The following is a 20,111-nucleotide window of genomic DNA, read 5'->3' as shown; positions in this document are numbered from 1 at the left end:
CTCATTTTACTTTTTTAGGATTATGAAGGTCGGTCACTTTTACTGGGGTACCATCGCTATGGCAATGTGTGTTACTGACGGTGAATAATCAGGACTGGACCTTAATCAGAGTAAGAGCATGTGACTGTCCTTCTAACACTGTAGTTACTAGTAGTGCTTGCTTTATTTCACTGAATGTTTCTTCAAAGCTCATTTCAACCTGTTGAAGTCAGGAATGAAAGTGCAGACTGAGAGTGGATCACATGATGTTTAAGGAGTGTCATGTGTAGGGATGGGTACCAGTATCCGGTGCCATTATGGCACTGGTTCTGACATGAACGGTATTAACCAGACCGAAAAGCAGCGCACATTTCGGTGCTTTATTTCTATTCTAGCCAATCATTTTACGTTTCCGAGGATAGTAGGCGGGCCCAGGTACGTACGTTCTTTTAGAGCAGAGCTACAGATTAAAAATGCCCAAGGCGAAGTGGTCAAAGTCTGGCTGTACTTCACACCAAAAGATGCAAAGTCAGCAGCCTGCAACAAGTGCTTTAAGCTGATACTGTGATACTGTCAAAGGAGGTAACACCTCAAATCTGATGAAACACCTGGCGACGCATAGCGTTTTTTTAAAAGCCGAGAAATGCTCCGTATTTGATAGCTTGCTGCGAGACCTCACACCGAGCACATCTACTGCAGGTGTGGTGCCTGTTATCGGACCCGGAGTTAGCAACATCCCCCAAGAACCCGAAGAGGAGAGTCCTGGCCCCTAGCCCTGCCAGTGTAGCAGAAATGATGACAGATAATGATGGTAGCAGCAGCCGTTCTTCTCTGGGTGAGTAGAGAGTAAAAAGTGGAAAACAGCTAAAAACGAGAGGTTTTTGGACAAAGTTTGTGTTTTTTCCATTGTTTAAGCACTGCTTCCAGCCAAGAGTGATACCATATATGCCCTATAGCTGCAGAAAAGGCTAACATTGTTATCTTTTTACAAAAAAACCAGCTGAACATGAGAGGTTTTTGGACCAATTTTGTGTTCTCCATTCTTTAAGCACCGGTTCGAGCACCGTTTAATCACCGGCACCGTTTCAAAAGTACCGGTTTGGTACTGGTATCGGATAAAACCTAAACGATAAACATCCCTAGTCATGTGACATGTTCAGTATTGTCACACATGTCTAGATTGTCCCTGATATCATAACTGCTGAAACACTGATGATTGGATGGAGCTGAATGGAGCTCTCTGTCTGTGCTGATTTGTCGCCCTCTCGAGGTCAAAGGACAAACTGCATGATGTCACTGTAACCACCACAGTGACAGGAAGTGTTTTTAAATGACTGAAACACTGAAATGATGCTAAAGGCTGTCGTTAGGCTCACTCATAGCAGTGCTGATGTGTTCATGTCAAACACTGGCTCAGGTCAGACTCCATTCTTCTCCAGCGTGAGGCCGCTGTCAGACCCACAGGAGCTCTGACCTTTGACCTCCTGTACACAGCTTGCTTCATCAGCAGCTCATTTTCTGCATTCTCCAATCATGGCTGAAAGTTTCCTGGATGTACTCTGGATGAGCAGCACTATGTTAGACAGACAGACAACATTCAAATGTCATGAGCCTGTTGATGAGAGCTGTGATGTTCTCAAAAACCTAAAACAAGTCCAGCTGCCATTCAAGCATGACTAGCATGACCTGAATGACTGAGAAGCTCCAGTTTCAGTCTGAAGCATTCAAGCATGAAAGGCTCCTAACTCGAGGTTGAACCAGTCTCATCTTTGTTCACTTGCATTGAGTTCACTCTTTTTTTTATGTACGAATGAATGTGAATGTTAGAAAGAGCACCAAAAAAGTGCTTGTTTTAATGGGTGAATAAGACAACTAGCTTCATTTGCTTTAAGTGCTCAGGTAGAAAATCGCTATGTAAGAACCAGTCCATTTACCTTCTCTGACAGTAGTCTACAGATTTTCAGTCAAGGTTTACAGAACAATATAGCAGACAGCTCTACACAGACAAACTTGTTGTGCCAATGTAACAGTGTTTATGTGGTATCATTCCACTTGTCACAAATGTCAGTGTAATGGGGAAACAGCGCCCCCACTCTTGGTGTGGCTGGTTAGATGAGGCTGGATGCATAAACCGCTGCCAGTCTGCCGTAGCCATACGAGAGGTGAGTTGTATTGTTCCGCACACAATGTAGTTAAGTAGTACAGACAAATAAAACATGTTTGATTAGCTTATGGGCAACGAATGTAATAAGTGCTAAGTGGACACATGTCCAACACCAGTTTTATGTACTTTTCATTTATTTATTATTGTGTAAAACTGTATGCTAAAGCAGAATGCTAATGGGATGTTCTGCCGTAGTGTGCTGTGTGGAGTGGTGTGTGGCGAGCCTGTGCACTGATAATACACCGTTGTTTCCATTCAGGTACATCATTTGTTGTTGCTGTTATTGTATTGTACATTAGAAATTGTAATATTGCTGCAATAATGCTAAAGATCAGAAGATCCAGTGTGACATCATCGTTACCTGGCAACAGAAGCCCTCATCTGACTTTATTGGAGGATATTTACACCAGCAACACTGTTTAGTTTGATATGACGGATTAACAACGTGCGCTGTGATATCCTGTTCATCTGTAATAGATCCTGGATCTAATCAGTCAGCAGATATTTGATCAGCTTATTTATAACTATACTAGAAACAAACACAACTGTGTTGGTGATTCATGCAAACTTGCATATCAGCCTTTGAAGGTTTTGTAGTATTGAGAACAAAGAGGTTGTGTTAGGGCTGAAAAGCCCGACTTGTTCTCCTCTGCAGGTCATCAAATGCACCACAGAAGTTTGTATTTGCACAAGCCTGTATATGTTTGATGGCTTTATTATTCTCTGTTCAAAGACAATAACTGTGGAAAATGTCTCATGTAGTATCAGCTTCATTTAAAATGACTGCAAACATTTAGAGAACATGTGCTGCTGTTTGTCCTACATTTCAACACTGAATGAACCCTGAAAACGTGATGGCAGCTGGCAGATTGGAGCTCACATGAAATATCAGCTGTATGAAGACTGGAGAATACAGATGATACAAATATGCAGCCAAACATTTGTGGACATGGATAAACTATCTGATCCAAAAAGCAGGAAGTGACACAGCTAGAAAATGAAAGTGTGTAACAGCTGAAGTCAAATGTAATGCAGAGCTGAATCTGCACTTGGATCATCTGTGAAAGGTCCACATGTAGGGATTACATGAGTCCTGATGTTTGTCAGTGCAGCTTGATAACTCCATCTACTGTGGGCTACATATACTGGGCTGGTAGCTCCATAGTGTTGGAAAGAAACTATTAAATGTGCAAATTTAAAATCAGAGGCTCTTCTAACACAGGAGCCATGTTGAGTTTACAGCCGACCACCGGCAGTCTGAAATGGAATGAAGCCCATTGACAGCCAGCAGGTCTAAACAGGAACGCACCCATTTGTATGCGTGGCAATGATGTGGCTGCAGCTGACACAGGATTGGTTCAAACTAAACATCAGACGCATTTCACAGAGTTCACAAAGAAACTCACGTTTTTATCTTTGAAGATCATCATAAAGTAGAATTGATGGTCCAGTAGAAACAGCAGGAGGTTTGAGCCCTTCTGATGCAGCAGAAACAGGATTTGGAGGAAGATGTTAATAGATCAGAAAGAATTGTACACTGTGAACCAATGCAAGTCTTTCTAGATAGACAGATTTTTAATAATCCCTCAGGTAGGTTCCTCTGGGACAGTCACAGATAGAGACAACATGACTGTGAGGATTCAGAAGAATAAAGTCAGAATACTTTATTATTATGAAGACTAAAGTGCACCTTAATGCTGCCAATGAATACACGTTCTTTGTTGAAAGCATGTGTGAGCACAGCTGACATGCACTACACTGACCCCACTCGCCCCATTTCTTCATCCACTTCTTGCTCTTGTGCTTGAAATGAGACACAGACGCAGCAAAAGTCAGAGGCTCTAAAATCCACAAAAAGGGGGCTTGTTAGATCAGGATGTTGGATGTGATCCATAGAAAACATGGATAATACACCACTTTATTTGAAGACATCTGTAGCACTGCCTCAGTTCTGGATGTTTCCACAGACTCCTCTGTGCACTAAAGAAAAGGTCAAAGGTCAGCAGCACATGTAGTTGGGACAATTCTTCATTTACAAACAACAGTCGCACAAACTATACAATTATTTTCCTCCAATGACGACTTTTCACTTGCAGAAATGGTCCTGTGTGATTTCTAGGCTGTGATATAAAAACTAGTTCCTAATGGCAGCGATTCACTCAGTAAACATGTGTTTCCTTCACCAACCTCACACACAGATCCAATAAGATCAGGAAGTGGGCAGTATAGTACAATATGTGTTATTTTGTACTGTACTGCCCAAAGTAAAGATCTGCTGAAGTGTTGGAAATGATCCAGATGTTTATTTTGGACGATACAGCAGAAGATCAGACGTGAAAGTGGAGATAACACAGAAGACCTGCAGCAAAAGGTCAGAGGTCAGACTGGGCCACTGGATTCAACAATGAGCCAATGATCATCAAGTAGTGACTAAAGCAGAGCCCTGACGTTCTGACATTTATCACCCAGTTAGAACAAATGTCTGCTGATGACTTCATCTCATGAAATGACTGATAGATGTCAATTCATTGATCAGCTGAGCTGCTGCTGCTGATCTTCATCGTGCACAGAAACATTCAGCTTGTTTCAATCAGTAAATAACTCCCACTACTCTCAGTTTGAACTGTTCCCACTCAAAATGCTGTGAGAACAATGATCATTGTAGAACTTCACAAACATCACGTGTTGTTTTCCACATGTAAGATCAGCAAACATACAGAAACTTCCTGTTGCCACACACGGCCTCTAAAATCTCTTCCACGGTTTCTGTCTGAAGTCCACTCTCTGTGTCGGATCCACAGGAAACAACAAGATCTTATTAACATGGTTTTCAATGTGTCTCCTTACAAAAAGTCCAACCAATGAACAAATGTGTGTATTTGTGGAGGCCGAACAAAAGCATGACACATTTCTCTGTTTCTATAAACTGGAGTCAAACACAAATATGAAGAGTTTCATTGACAGACTCCAAAATGCCCCCGCAGTGAATCAAAGGGAAATCCTACAGTGTGGCCAGAGAATCTTAATGGCTTCTAACATCAACATATCCACAATGTTGGATCCAGTTCTACCTCACAGAGTTACTAAGACACACCCTCTGCCAGCATTACAACAGCTCCACCTGCTTCACCTGCCTCCTCAGCATCTGTACACCTGAAGAGAAAAGAAAGGCTCCAAAAGCTCAAATCTACAAAGGATTCATGAAGTTTCATCCAACAATAACATGTTTCCCTTCCACAGTGTGCTGTTAGACACCACTGTACCTCTGCCATTTCAAAAAGAGCAGCTTGGGAACATTTTGGCTCCAAACACTTTGTGTTTAAGTTCCTAATCTTTGTTTTCTTTGTGAACAACATCTGGAGCTTTTTGACTCATAGAAACATCATTTTGTTCTTTAGATGACAGCAGATTGGGACTGAATAATCAATCACTATCAAACCAATAAAGACAAAAATGCTGATTTTACAGGAACTTTGTTGGAGAAGCTGTAAAGACATGAAACTGGTGGAGATCCCAAACCAGTTGATAGTGCTGATTATTCCAAATAAAGCTGTTTTCCATTTGAGATGAAATGACTTTCTGTCCTGATATATAATAAAGATGTTAGTTGTTTTTGAGCCCCTGTATTAAAAGTAGTTTAAAGTCAGCTTGAGTTTGATGTCTTTATGTCAAAGCTGCTCATGATGTTGAGATGCTGATGGAATAAAAACAGTGAAAAATCTGCCTCAATATAAAAGCATGTAGTCCAGACTTAAATGTAGCCTATTGTTAGCTGAGGTCCACACACAGTGTTTGACAGTGTAAACTGTGTGAAAGGGCTGCTGGTGGAGCTCACTAGGATGAGCAGGTGACCATGTGCCACGAGGTGGAGAGCAGCTGGCTTGGGTTTGATTCGGACCACGTCCTCTTTCTCTCTCCCTCTGCTTTGCTGTCACTTATCTTCACTGCTCTGTCCAATAAAGCTGAAAAAGGCCCCAAATCAAAGAAATCTGCCTGCAGCCTCTGAAATGTCTTCTGTTTCCTTCCCGAGGCCTTTTTCACCGTCAGCCCATCAGACAGTCCAGCAGCATTTATGATGATGTCATGATGTTGAAGAGACTGCTATGGTGGCCTCCCATGACCCCCAGCCTCATCTACACTGAGATGCAGACATTTGAAAACATTCAGCAGACAACTGAATAATAGTCCAACACAACAGTCTGTGTACAGACACACACTGACCTTTCATATAGTCAAAGGAGTCAATCAAACACAGCTAGTTGAGTCATTTCTTGTGTGAGTCTAAAGTGAATCTAGTATTTGAAAGTCCACTTCCTGTATTTGTTGTTGAAGACTTCTTCAGCTTCTTCTCAAGGACATCAGCTGCTTGTTTGGCAGCAGAGGCAGTTAAGAAGCTTCCTGAAAAACACTGAACAGTGAGTTCACTGTGGCATATGACAAATTCAGCTTTCTATGTGCAAATGTGTCTGTGTCAACCTTTCAAATGCTGTTGAATCCAAAACATCAGCGGCTCCTTGGCTGCTCACTTCATGCACTTCTGTCTTTGTGACAGTCCAATGACATCACAGCTGTTTCCACCCCCAGTGTCTCAGGACTGGACACCTTTAAACATGTCGAGGATCAAACAGCCGTCCAGCTAAACATACATGAAACTATCAAAGCTGACAATCATTCCAATAACATCTAATGGTACATATATATAGACACAGCACTACAAGGAAATGGCTCTCAGCATCTGGCTGTGGTAACAAATGAGTCCCTGTTTGTGTTCAAATTGTGTGCATGTTGTAGACGTGTGTCACATATAGAAACACAAAAATCCCACAATGACACAATGATTGGTTTGACACAACTGTGCAGCTGTAAGTTGTTTCTAATGATTCATTGAAGCTCTTCTAACATTCTGGAGACGATCAGTACATGAATCTGTTCAACACGACAACAATTTGACTTCAATGTGAACGTTTGCCATTAAATAACCTTCTTCATCCAGCTGACAGCATCCTTCATCCTATGATATTAACAGTTCCTCCTGTTGATGACAAACCTCTGACATGATCTGCTTAAGGAGCGTTTTCATGTGAAGCTCTCTGAGCTCAGGGCTAAGTTGCTGTGTTTCATCTTTAAGAGCTGCTGCCTCCTCGCCGGACTTGTTCTTCTCTTCTTCTCCTAATGACACCATTTCTGCTTCATATCTTTCACTGGGCCTAAAACAGATGAAGAGTAGATCTACTGCTGTTCACTGTTTTTGTCAATATGGAGAAATATGCAAAGACAAACACAGCACATACAGAGAAATGTAGACAGGATGTGCAGCCAGTGCAGTAAATGGTCTAAATATCAGCTCTTTAGAAAATGATCCTGATGAACATGAAACTAACATCCAATGAGAAACACAGCTTCCTTGTTTCATGTCCAATAACAATCAATGAAGAGCTAATAAAGAGCTATTCTATTGTAAAATGCTGAGATGATTATTAGACAGAACCCAGCGGCTCACCAAAAGCCTGCATTGAAAATCTATATGAAAGTCATCTATGCTCATATATGGCAAAATCCTTTAACTGTCACTGTGTTTGTCATCTGTGCTCTTGTTGGTTGGACAAGTTTGTAAATGACAAAGAGCTCAGTGGACTTTGCATCCATCAAATCCTGTTAGATGTTTGGATTGTTTTTCCTTCACAGCTTTGTGATGAAGGCAAAAGAACAGAGATATGAACTATTGCCAATATGAATCCTGATGGCATGACGTGGGCAGAGACCCACCAAAGCAACACTCACCTCATTCCAGGCGCTTGTCTGCTGGAGACCATGAGCCTTGTTAGTCACACATTAGTTCACATAAACCTGTCTGGGATCCTTTGTTGTTCTTTTGATGCAGAGTTACATTATAAATATAAAGAGTTATTTCAGAGTCTCATCAGTTTTCCTACATGTCTTTATTGAACACATCAGCAGGGCTGAAGCTCTCATGTTAAACACACACTGATCTATGGACACGTTCATGTGTTTCTAACAGAACCAGGCTGTTATCAGCCCTGCACTAACATTATGTCACACACACTGAATGTAACAGTGACAGTTTACATCATCACACAATCAGCTGTGATTGTTTCACTGTCATCAAACTAGTCAACAGGAAGTAGAATCAATAGAAACCAATCATTTACTGACAGCATGTCTGATTGAAATAAGTGCAGATTCTGTATGAAGTATAACTGTACACAGTAACTGTATTACAATAAGGACTTAACAGCGCCCTCTGCTGGAGTGTTTTCACATTGAGAGCAGCTTTCCTCTGAATTCAGTGAGGTTATGACTGAAATTATTGGTTTAGTCGGTTTTATAAAGACCAGACCACTAAAAACAAGAGTGTCTCTGCTCTCTGTGAGGAGATGGAGCCGAACATCAAGCTGTGCTGTTTCACAGTGAAGCCAGGCGGCTGTCACCAGGAAAAGTCTTGTCCCGAGTTTTTGAGCTCAGAGAGCAGATAAGATGTTTTTGGAGCAGGAGCACAAGTATGAAGTCATAGAGTTAGTGATGAGAGTTTCCTGGCAAAACTGGCCTACCTGAGTGACATATTTGGAAATGAAGTAAATCTACTTTGGTAAGCTTGTGCTTGTGTCTTAAATTTGACTTCCTTTGTCTCTTAATCAGTTCAGCTGTGTTCCCGTGTGTCTCCACTTCCCTAATCACCCTTCAGTATACTGGCTGTGTTTTTCTCTGTTACTCGTCAGAGCATTGGTCCAGCTGTCCTTGTGTCTCAGTGTTTCAGTGGTCCCAGTGTTTTTTCTTCAGTGTATCGTTCAGTATTTTGTGTTTTTGCACTTTTGCATCCATCTAAATAAATCACACATTTTCTGTTAACCCTTTAAAGCCGGTCGGAGCGGGCACGCTCCGTTTTGCGTAACTATTTTTAAATCCCGGTAGCTCTGCAACCACGTAAGCTAGCGCAATAATTTTTTTTGCATATGAAACCGGAGGAGTTGTACTTACATCTTATGCCATCAGCTTGTCCTCGGTCACAGTTTCCTTCCACGTATAGCTTTGCAAAAACTGCATAAAAAGCGCTTGCAGCAACAAAAATATAATATTCCAGAAACACGCTTTGCCGATCCAATCAGCTGCTTGTAACACTTCCTACGTCCATGAGCGCGAACTATCGCATGTCCGCCATGACCTGCCCGAAACCGGAAGTGACGTCATTTTCGCAGAAATGTAGTTTTTTACCATCAGGCCCTCATGAGCCTATACTGGTGTTTTTAAAAGTTATGTTTGACTTTATGACTTTCTGTGTCGTTTCTGGGATGCTTAGGACTCATATTGCACTGCTGGAAATAGTTTATTTTGATGCATATGCTGCTTTTTTTGCAAATTTGCATTATAATATTTATTTTTGTTTTTCCTGCAGTGTATAAAATTGGTGTATTTCAAAAATAAAACTTTGAAGACACTCAAAATAAATTTCCCGTGGTGGGAAACTATTTTGTGCAACTTTTTTGTATTTACAGTTTTGAGGGATAAGCCTCTTAGTTTTCTCTAACTAGAAATATATGTTAAAAACACAAAAACGATTTTACATTTTTTTGTAGTTTATTGCACTTTTTTGCAATTTATGTAATTACTATGCACTTAATGCAGACATATTATTAAAATTTAGGCTGTAATGGTTGTATTGATGTATAGCAACTTGAAATGCTCCCAAAAATGGCTCCACAGCATGTAAACATATAATATAAGCTCCGGCGGACTTGGTTGTATGGTAGGTCTTAAAGGGTTAAGGTCTTTTCCTGCAACTTGTTAACTTACTGGAGTCTGTCCGGTTGTTGTTGTTGCCATTGTTATTCATCGTCTTCTCTCTGACTGTGATGATGGTCCCATTTAGTCAAGCATTTCTCTATGAAGAAAAGTTTCAGACGATCTCATTGGAAGCATAATCTGTAGTTTTCAGTAGTAAAAGTTGTAGTCGTCACTAAAACCCCCAAACCTCAGGGACAGGGTTATCCTCTGAGGAGCATGAATATAAAATCCCATCGTTGGTACTTCAGTCTGGACCAAAGCGACGTGCCAACAAACACCAACTCACACCGACTCACACCAACAAACTACAAGAACCACAAAACACATGAAGTGTAACAGAGTCTGGTTCAGATGTGTTGTAGTGCACCTGTGACGCTGTGATGTGGTCCAGTTGTTTTTAAAGCAGCAGAAGATCAGAACAAGAAGAATGAAGGGCAGACTCCTCAGGATGAAGATGACAGTCAATGATGAAGGAGCTGAGATTCACACAAAACAAAGTTCAGCTCTTCATTCATGCTTTATCATCACCGTAGTTTCACTGCAACAAAAGCTTTTTTAGTAGATTCACAGGCTCACATTTTTCTAAGCCAGTCGTCACAGACGTCTGTAAGTTTGAAGGTTTTCAGCTGACAGACATTCAGGTAGTTTCATCGCTCTGGTTTGGATGATTCAATGTTTATTAATCGTCCCTTCAGACGACCAAAGGCTGCCACATGTACGGTAACAGCACAGACCCGTAACTAAACGTTTATGTGACAGCGTTTAATCTGTAAAACGTGACACATATTTTGGAGGCGTGTTGGTCACCAAACTAAACTTGTTCACTTACTGGAGTCTGTGTGGTTGTTGTTGTTGTTATTCATCGTCTTCTCCTATAGGAATACTTGTAGGAAACTTTGGGAAGCAGCATTTTTCCTCATATCGTCTAAATTGAAGTTAGCTCAGGTGCTTCTTCCATACTTGCTCTACAGAAAGACAAAGAGTTTGGAGCTCTGCAAACATTTCCAGCACAGCTGGATGTGTTTGTAACTTTGGTCACCTCTGTATCATCCCTCAGATTCTTTCTGCACAGCTTTGAAACCATGACACCACTAGTGATGCTGAGGAGATGTCCAGTTTAAATAGACCTTTATTCCTGGAACACAAACACATGAAGTGATGCTGTTAAAGAAGAACATTTTATCGCACTAATGAATCAAGCATCTGTATGTTTGTCTGTCAGTCTGTCTGTCAACAGTTCCTCTGATCTACTTCAGACTTGGTGGGTATTTTGTTTTTGGAGCGGTCAAAGTCTATCACCGTGTTGCTTTGTCTGCTGTAAACCTGCCTGTACAAAGGGAAACATGCATGTTTTTAGGTGCAAACTCACAACATGGCTGCATTTTTTGGTCATCTTGTATTTTATATTCATTTAGTTCTATTATTTTTTGTATATGAATATTTACAAGTGTGTAGATACAAAGGCTTGATTAAAACAAAGGTCTCAGCTGTGCTGTTAGGGATGCACTCATATTTGTTTCAAAATGTAATAAATCAAAGGATTTTAGGCTTTTCATCCTTTTTATTTGGTTATAACAGCAGGTGGATAAAAGCATGCAAGTGATGAATCTAATTTTGTGATATTATGAGCATTGTTAATAAAGAAAGAGCAGAGATAGTAAAGTAAAAAGGAAACAGGTGATGGACGAGAGATTTTCAGAGCAGTAAAAACTCCTCAGTGAGACGATCACCTGGACACAAGGTCAGGCAGCTGGGACTCATCTAGAGAGAGGAAAATGGAAAAGTGATCTGTGCAGAACATCACTGTTGATTGCAGTTATTTACATCAAACTTCTTCTCTGAGATAAGAGCACCATTTCTGGGAAAGATGACAGTATTTCCATGCTGGATGCTGGTTTGCAGGGAGAACTGAATGAAACTCTCCTGCACCTCAGCGCTGAGGTGCACACCTGTGAAATCAGATGAGGTCAATCTGCTGCAGCACGTAGAGCTTTACTGATCAGCAGAACAGGTTCAAAGGATTCAGCAGAGCGTAGAATCAGAGCTAAATGCCACATCACCATAGAGTTTGTTAACAACAGCTTTCTTTCCCCTTTGTCTCGATGGACTGAATCAGGGCAGACTCGTCATACTTCACCTCAACCACGTCACTGAGATCCCCCAGCCTGACAAAGCAGCAGAAATGATGAAAGTAGAAGCAGCAAACACACCAGATGGTTCAGTTGTGTTTTTCTCTCTGTGTGTGCGCTCACGCCCACTTGTGTATGTGAACTTTCCACGTACCTCAGTTTGTTTCTCCAACATGAGCCATTAGGCTGCAAAAACATCACTAACACATGAATTCTTTCTCTTTTTTGTTATCACCTGTGATCATGTGTTTTATGTTTCTTTCATTTACGAGTTCTTGTATAGTTACGTGTAACTAGACTTCTATGGGACGTAAATGATTGTTTTGTATACAGATCTGTACAAAGGATGTAAACACTTGATTAAAAAGGAGATCTCAGCTGTGTTGTTATGGATGGACTTCAACGTATTTGTTAAAAAAGAGAATAAAGCAAAGTATTTTAGCTGTTTGGGAGTTTTTGTTTGATTCAATTCAGTTTTATTTCTATGGAGTCAAATAATAACAAAGGCCCTAGAATAGCCCTGAGTTTGTCCAGGTGACACTCCTCTGAAGAACAAATACAAAGAGGAATTGACCCTGTGCACGAGAAAATGCTAACTTCCTGGTTTGAGACTGGATGTGGGGTTGTATATTTTCAGTAGCTTTACTTTGCGGTCAATCGCTACTGCGAAGATATACTCCACAATCATGTCCAAAACTCGAAAACGGAAAGATCGCGTTAAGTTAAGAGCAGAAGGTGGGAACACTCACCACTGTTGTGTCATAAAAAATCTAATGATCAATTTTGACGTGTAAAGAGTTTAGATCGATCAGTTGTTTACGTCACCCAACACAAGCAGAACTGCATCACTGCAGCAGAAGACACATCGTCCACATTCAGAAGCACATCTCTGTATAGTGACTGGTCTCATGATTTAAACAGGCAAATGTTCAGCATTCAAACTACAGGTGAACAATAGTCAAACCAGATGTTTCCCGTTATGTCGAGATCAGCTAGTCAAGTACACACCTACACAGCATGTTAACAAACCGTGAAAAAAGCCACACAAAAAAAAATTGCTGGTAAAGATTTCTATACATTAGTATTTACAAAGGGTATGTTGTGACTTACCTTCAAAATTACAGCGGTCCCTCGCTAATAACGCGGTTCACCTTTCACCTCGCTGTTTCGCAGACTGCTTAGTGCAAGTTTGCAGGCTTTTTTTTTTACATCACATTGTGTCCTGATCGCTGCAGACGATCTCCTCCGTGACGTCTCTCCTGTACAGTACAGAATCGCTGCATCGATGCTAGCAGTGTGACTCTGAAGTGCAGTGCTGTATGTCCACGATGTACACGAAATGTTTTGCACTGTCAAAAAATAAAATTGGCTACTTGATTTCACCTATCACTGGTTATTTTTAGAACATAACACCCACGATAAACGAGGGACCGCTGAGAAATATAACATTTGAATCCCTTTTCTCTTTTGAGGCGCGGGGAAAAAATATCGACAAGTTGATGAACATCATTTACAGATATATTGGGTAAATGCCCGAGACATCTATAGAAATGTAAATCGCCACTTGATTCATTCATTTGCTTAACTTGTTTTGGACCGTAAAACAGGCGCGAATAGGACACCGGTAACAAAGCTCCCCACAGGAGTTTCCGCACCAGAAGTAGCATATGCTAACGTGCACATAGTCAATAAGGGGATTAGTTTTCAAGTTTGGTTTCTTTCAAAATAAAAGCTGAAAGTTCCATGTTTTGGAAGCATGACAATATTTTCAGCCAGGATGCCGGTCTCCAAGGAGAACTGCACCTCAGTGCTGAGCTCCACATCACGCCCTGTGAAACCACAGATATAAATCTGCTGCAGTGAGAATAACTTTACCCAACACAAGTGTAGAATTAGACATTTGACTTTACCTACAACCTGTTAACAACAAAGCTTTCATTGCTTCTGTTGTTGATGGTGTAAGTCATGTAGGACTAATCATACTTCACATCAGCCATGCACAGGTCAGAGTATCTCCAGGCTTTCAATAATAAAGCCAAGCAGATGATGTGAACATAGCAATAGTAAAATATGCATCATAATCAGTTGTATGAGTCAACTATGTGGCACCTCAGTCTTGTTGGCATGAAGAAAAGTTGTGTAACATGTAGCATAAGGGCTGGAAAGACATCATATTACAGGTAATAACTCTGATTTTTCTGTGTATTATGAACTAAATGTATCCTGATACACACAGAGATGGATGAGCAGAGGTCACATGATGAAAGAAAAAACATGGAGTCTTTGATTTATTTAGATATTTATTGACACTGAACCATCGTCGAGCTTTCACAGAACAAACCTGATCACATGACCTGCTGACCCAAACAGTGAAAAGCTCCATGGCAACAACAACAAACAGCCTCACATATGTTAACAGAGGCTGTTAGAAGCACAGAGTCTTTACAGTCTTTCTCCTGTTTGTACACAGATCTCTGCACATCTTCATCACAGTTACTCACAGACGTGCAGAGTGTGTGGATATCAAAGCTAAGTTTCCACCATGTTTGTAGTCTGTACTGGGACTCATGGAGCATCTCTCTATGAGCACTCAGTGCTTTAACCAGTGAGTCCCAGTTTAACCAGCAGCCTTCACACCACACATCACACAGACATGGAAACTTCAAACCCTCAGACTGAAGTCACTGGCAGTCTCTGGCACCAGCAACTGTGCTAACAAACATACAGCAAACAGTGAAGGTTTGGTAGAGAAAGCTGGTTGAGTAATACCAAGTACGCGGAGGAGGAGGGGGGGTTACATTACTAGATGATTAAACATGGAACTATTTTGCTGGCAATAATTGAAATGATTAAAGAAAATCAACAAGCTATTTATGGAAGATAATTCATAATTTTATAAACTGGAATGATGAAATTATATTGGCTGGATCTGATTATTGGGGGGTCGTGACCCCCGTAACCCCCCTGGAAATTACGCACCTGGTCCTGAGGTCAAATCCACCATCTTTGTTTCAGTGCTGAGCTTCATGTTCTCCCGTGTTTGTGTGCGTCCTCTCCGGTACTCCGGCTTCCTCCCACAGTCCAAACACATGCAGTTAGTGGGGTCAGGTTAACTGTGAGTGGTTGTGTCTCTGTGTTATTCCACCTTAATCAATGACTTCCTGTTAGCATTAAGTGCTTCTGTAGGACTGATGTCATTTTCATGGGTTGGATCATTTAAATGAAGCTGGACTCAGATGCAGTAAATAAGTTGATTGATCATTAATGAATAAAGCTGGTCAAATACATCACGTGGACACATGTGATTGTGTATTGTAGTATTGATCCCAATGCTGGTATTAGTCCTGGATCAATAACACTGGATGGATGCGTTCAGCATGGAGCCCCTGAGCTGTGTTACAGACAAACATGGAAAACTGACAGGTCTGTGTCATTCACAGTCTGTAACACTTCTAAACAACAGAGGCTGACCCAAGTGCCTCAGAGCCAGGCACGCTCACATCACAGCTCTCTAAATAAGCCAGTTTCAAAATAAGAGCTGAAAGCTGTGTTTGGTTGTGTTAGCTTATTATTGTGGAGACTAACATTCAGTGATCATGTGTTCAGACTCATAATGATTACTCTCAGAAATCCTGATCTTTGTATTTACTGTGTGTTGGATCAATAACTGAGATTCATCGTATCACACAGCTGTGCTGCTGCTGCTGGTGATGTCAGCACATCTGGAACAATACGAGGTATCTGCTACCAGACTGAGCAGGACGTGAGACCTGTGGACTGTTTAAAGCTGTCCCTCCACAGCTCACTCAGACCTGATCCACACCTCAGTGATATTCTCTGACTTCCTCAGTAGAGACAGAAACCATTCAGATCTGGGACGATCAGCTGACTGATGATGTCACACAGACTGTGTTTTTCAGGAACAGTGATTCTGATGTGAGCCTGCTAGCTGACAGCAGACCTGATGAAACCACATGTTCACATCTGTGAGGACAGACTGGACTCTTTGACTGCACCTTGGTTCTCCTCAGAGGTCTGTACAGGAGCATGTCCACCCCCACTGAAGATCTCAGTCACTGTGAAACATAGAAAGCTGCTTGTGTAGCCTCTGCCTCACATGTAGATACAGCTACAGGTTTCTCTGTCAGTCAGACTGAAACAGTGTCCTGATGCTGCATCATTCAGCTCTGTGCCCCAGTCAGCATCACTGTCAGCTACCAGTGTCAGTGTTTCTGCCCTTTTCCTGTAACACTACACTCAGCACAGGCTCAGCTGCTATCCAGTGTTGGACTTTGGCTTCAGCTGCTGTGATAGATCCTCTAACATAGATCAGCTCTGCTACATGTTGTTAGATAAGTGCAGCTGCCTGTCATGTCCTGATGTTTCTCTGGCTCAGCAGCTTCTCCATCAGAGGTTCACATGGAGCTGATCCAGTATCTCCAGTAACTGTGTTCTGTGCCTCACTGGTTCATCCTTCTGTCTGTGTGACGTCAGTCAGATGTTGAAGTTAAACTCTGTAATCTTCACTGTGTCACAGAGTTCAGTGAGTCCCGTTATTCACAGTATCAATCAGATCATCAGAGAACAGCTGATCAGCAATCAGTGGTGCCAACAGCACCTCCTGTGGTGAGAGGATGCAATAATGCAATGTAGCATTTTTACACTCAACACTTCCAGTCATGGAAACTGTCTGTTGGATCTGTTTGACGTTGCTTTCTTGTGTTGCTTTCTTGGTTAGAGTTCCTCACAAATGTCCAGATTATTCTTCTAATGAGGCGTCGACCATGTTTTCAGTTCTTTGGAAGAAAACATCGCCCTTTGCCATCCTTACTTTTCTTTGACTTCTTCAAATGCAGCTGAACTCCAGCTGGTATTTTATTGGACTTTGCAGCTGTTTCTGGTCATCAGTTCATTCCTGCAAACCTCTGAACCTGAACAACAATGATGCTGCATTGCTGGCTGATCCCAAAAGGTTGATTCTGTTCATCTGGACGTTTTCAGAAACGTTTGCTCACTGATCAGGTGACTTCTTCAGTCTCAGCTGACTGCAGCTTTACAACCTTACAAACAGCACATTTGCACAATGACTGAAACCAGCAGCACCTGATATATATGATACTAATATAATACATATACATATATAATCCATACTAATGATGAAGGAACTGAGCTCACAGTCCATTGTTCATTCAGTGAACTACTCAGTTTATTTTGGGCCTCAGAAATGCTCACTCTGTTTGTACATCACTGTCAGCAATAGACTCATTCTGCTGTGTGGACAGGAACACATGTGACATCACTTCCTGTTTGTTTGTGACTGAAGAGGAAGAAGTTTACAAGGAATCATTTAGAAGAGTTTCAAACATCAACTGATTGAATCCATGAATCTGAAAACGTGTTTGTGAGTGAAAGAGACAGACATGTACAGACTGAACTATCTGTTCAACAGTCAGAGTGTTTCTGTAACAGGAGACACTCTTTACACCCCACTCAGCACAGGGACACTGAGTCACCAGGAAACAAGAACATAAACCCAGGATAAAGAGTTTGAGTGAATGTGGTGTTGAAGGTGTGGAGGTGGATCAGAGTGTCAGAGGAGACTCTGTAGAAGGACAGAGTGCCAGCAGGACAGTCCACATACACTGCTGCTCTGTTAGAGACAGAGGAGGAGGAGGAGGAGGAGGAGGAGATGGATGTTTGTATGTTATTGTGACAGACAGAATAACCAAGAACATCAGAGCAGCACAGACTCCAGGACTGATCATTGTGTCCAAACAAACAGTCACTGTCTCCTTTCCTTCTGATGCTTCTGTAACTCACTGATATAGAAACGTCTCCTCTCCACTCGACCTCCCAGTAACAGCGACCAGTCAGACCATTTCTACACAGCAGCATATAATAATCAAATCTGTCTGGATGATCAGGATATGACTGAACCTCCTCCACATGTGTCACCTTCCTGTTGTTGTCAGACAGTTGGAGCTTTGTGTTCACTGTGTTTGTGTCGATTGTGAGTTGACAGGAATCTGATGGAGAGAACAAACACAATCCAGCTGCAGTTATTGATCCATCATCTGTTCATTGATTGACACTTTGATGATGACTCCTGACATGATGAAGATGGTTGAATATGTGCTGCTTTGTTTTCATGAATCCCATTAAAAACACACTTACACTTCCTCAGACCTGGTCTCAACCATCGGACTCCAGCAGGCTCCACCCTGAAAGGAGGAGGGGGGTCAGAGCAGCACAGTCAGCATGCACACATGGACATTACATGGCTCTCATACACACACTGTTACACACTGAGCTCAAAGCTCGGCTCCACTGTTTTATTCAAAGAAATCTACATTTATTTATCAGCACATTTAAAAACAGGTTGAGCCAAAGTGCTGCACAGAGTAGAGAGAAAATAGGAAACATACACAGTAATTACTATAAAGACTCGTCAGAATTGAAAGCTACAGAGTACAAATGTGATTCCAACCGGGTTTTAAAAATGTCGAGTGTTGGTGACGACCTGATGTGAAGGGCGACTGTTCCAGAGTTTGGCTGCAGCGATCGATAAAGCTCACCTCTGTTTTTACGTCTAGTTCTGGTCAGAAGCTACTTATCTGCAGACGTGAGGGCTCGACTTGGATTATTTTGTTAAAGAGAGATAAGATGGAGCCAATCCATTCAGAGATTTAAAGACAAACAACAAGATCTGGAAGTGGATTCTACCACGTACTGGTAACCAGTGGAAAAAGCTGGAAAAAGCTGGTGATGGGTCGTCTAGCACAGACCCACCGCTGGAACCAGACAATTCATGAGGGAGAGAACTGTGACAGCGCCGTTCCTTCACTTGACCTCAGTCGCTCTCATCTGCTCCCTCGTAACACTGCTCTTTATTGAGGTTACATGAATATGCATAAGTTCATTAACATATGACGTCTTACACAGGTATGAACAAAGAGTACCAGTCTGTGCATAGTGTAGGTATGTGTGTGTGTGTGTGTGTGTGTGTGTGTGTGTGTGTGTGCGACCCTGTGACCCCAAAGCTGGTGCTAAGAGTCCAGTGGTCCCCCTAACAAAGGGCTCTTATACTTAACCAGACACAGAGTAGGTGTCCTCCTACACCAGGGGTCTCAAACTCGCGGCCCGTGGGCCAATTGCGGCCCGCAGGACGATCGTTTTTGGCCCCCACCTTAATATGAAAATTTAATGTTAGTTTGATAATGTATGACACTTTACAGTGTTGTGTGCGGAGCTGAATTAACCCACCAATCAGGTGGGATATGGATCTCAGGGGACACCAGCCGGGCTTGATGCAAGCAGGGAAACATTTCTCAATGAGTAAAAGTTACAGCAGCGTTGCCCTGGAGTGTTTCTTTCTTTTCTGTGCCTGGCTGGCTTCCTCCTTTCTATTGGGCAAACGCGGACATTCGCCCCAGCGCGCTGCGTTCACAACACTTCAAGAAAAGTTGTTTTTTTTAAGTTGCTGCCCAGCGGGACATTATACGTATATAGATTTATACACACGTCAGTGGGATTTAAAGTTATTTTTTCACAGAGAGAGATCTCATATTAACTCTCAAAGTGATGCGTAGGCGGCGGGATAAAAGAAAAGTAATGAACTCAATGCAGCCCAATTTAGTCTGCAGTCACATAGCGACACCTGTTCATCGGCAATAACAGTCCCCGGTAACCCGGACTAATTATAGGGTCGCACCGTAATTTGTGGGTCGATGTTTTTTATTTGCATCACTCCGTTTGCATTGCAGCATACATGAACATTATATTATTTCAATATAATGTAAAAGCAGTCAAAACAACTAACATCAGAAACAGGTGATATTATCTGTTATATGTCACGGTGTCATTTCCGCTTCTTTCTCCTGTAACAACAGCCCGGCGCTGTGAGCAGTCGCCTTTTTTGCACTCGCCATCTCTGTACTTTCTACCATCTGCAAACGCCACGGTGTTCGTGTCGTCATGAAAGACATGAACATGGAGCGTATAAACAAAGGAGACTGCTACCAGCTTTTTATCTGCCGATC

The 20,111-nt window shown here is 41.8% G+C and overlaps 1 protein-coding gene across 8 annotated transcripts in view; it reads right to left on the bottom strand.

Moving 5' to 3' along the window:
* Positions 1–15,943: 15,943 nt before the first annotated feature.
* Positions 15,944–20,111, bottom strand: part of LOC146498592 (protein NLRC3-like) — a 126,496-nt gene continuing 122,328 nt past the window's right edge. For all 8 annotated transcript variants that reach the window (XM_085139908.1, XM_085139907.1, XM_085139909.1 and 5 more), the window contains 2 exons: positions 18,247–18,293; positions 15,944–18,098 (listed from right to left, as the gene is read on the bottom strand). In XM_085139908.1, coding sequence (XP_084996034.1) covers positions 17,563–18,098; positions 18,247–18,293 — 583 coding nt within the window. In that variant the 3' untranslated portion in view covers positions 15,944–17,562. The remainder of the gene's footprint in view (positions 18,099–18,246; positions 18,294–20,111) is intronic.

This window comes from Neolamprologus multifasciatus, chromosome 18 (assembly GCF_963576455.1).
Source record: "Neolamprologus multifasciatus chromosome 18, fNeoMul1.2, whole genome shotgun sequence".
Classification (NCBI taxonomy): domain Eukaryota; kingdom Metazoa; phylum Chordata; class Actinopteri; order Cichliformes; family Cichlidae; genus Neolamprologus; species Neolamprologus multifasciatus.
This window is presented reverse-complemented; position numbering and strand designations above follow the sequence as displayed.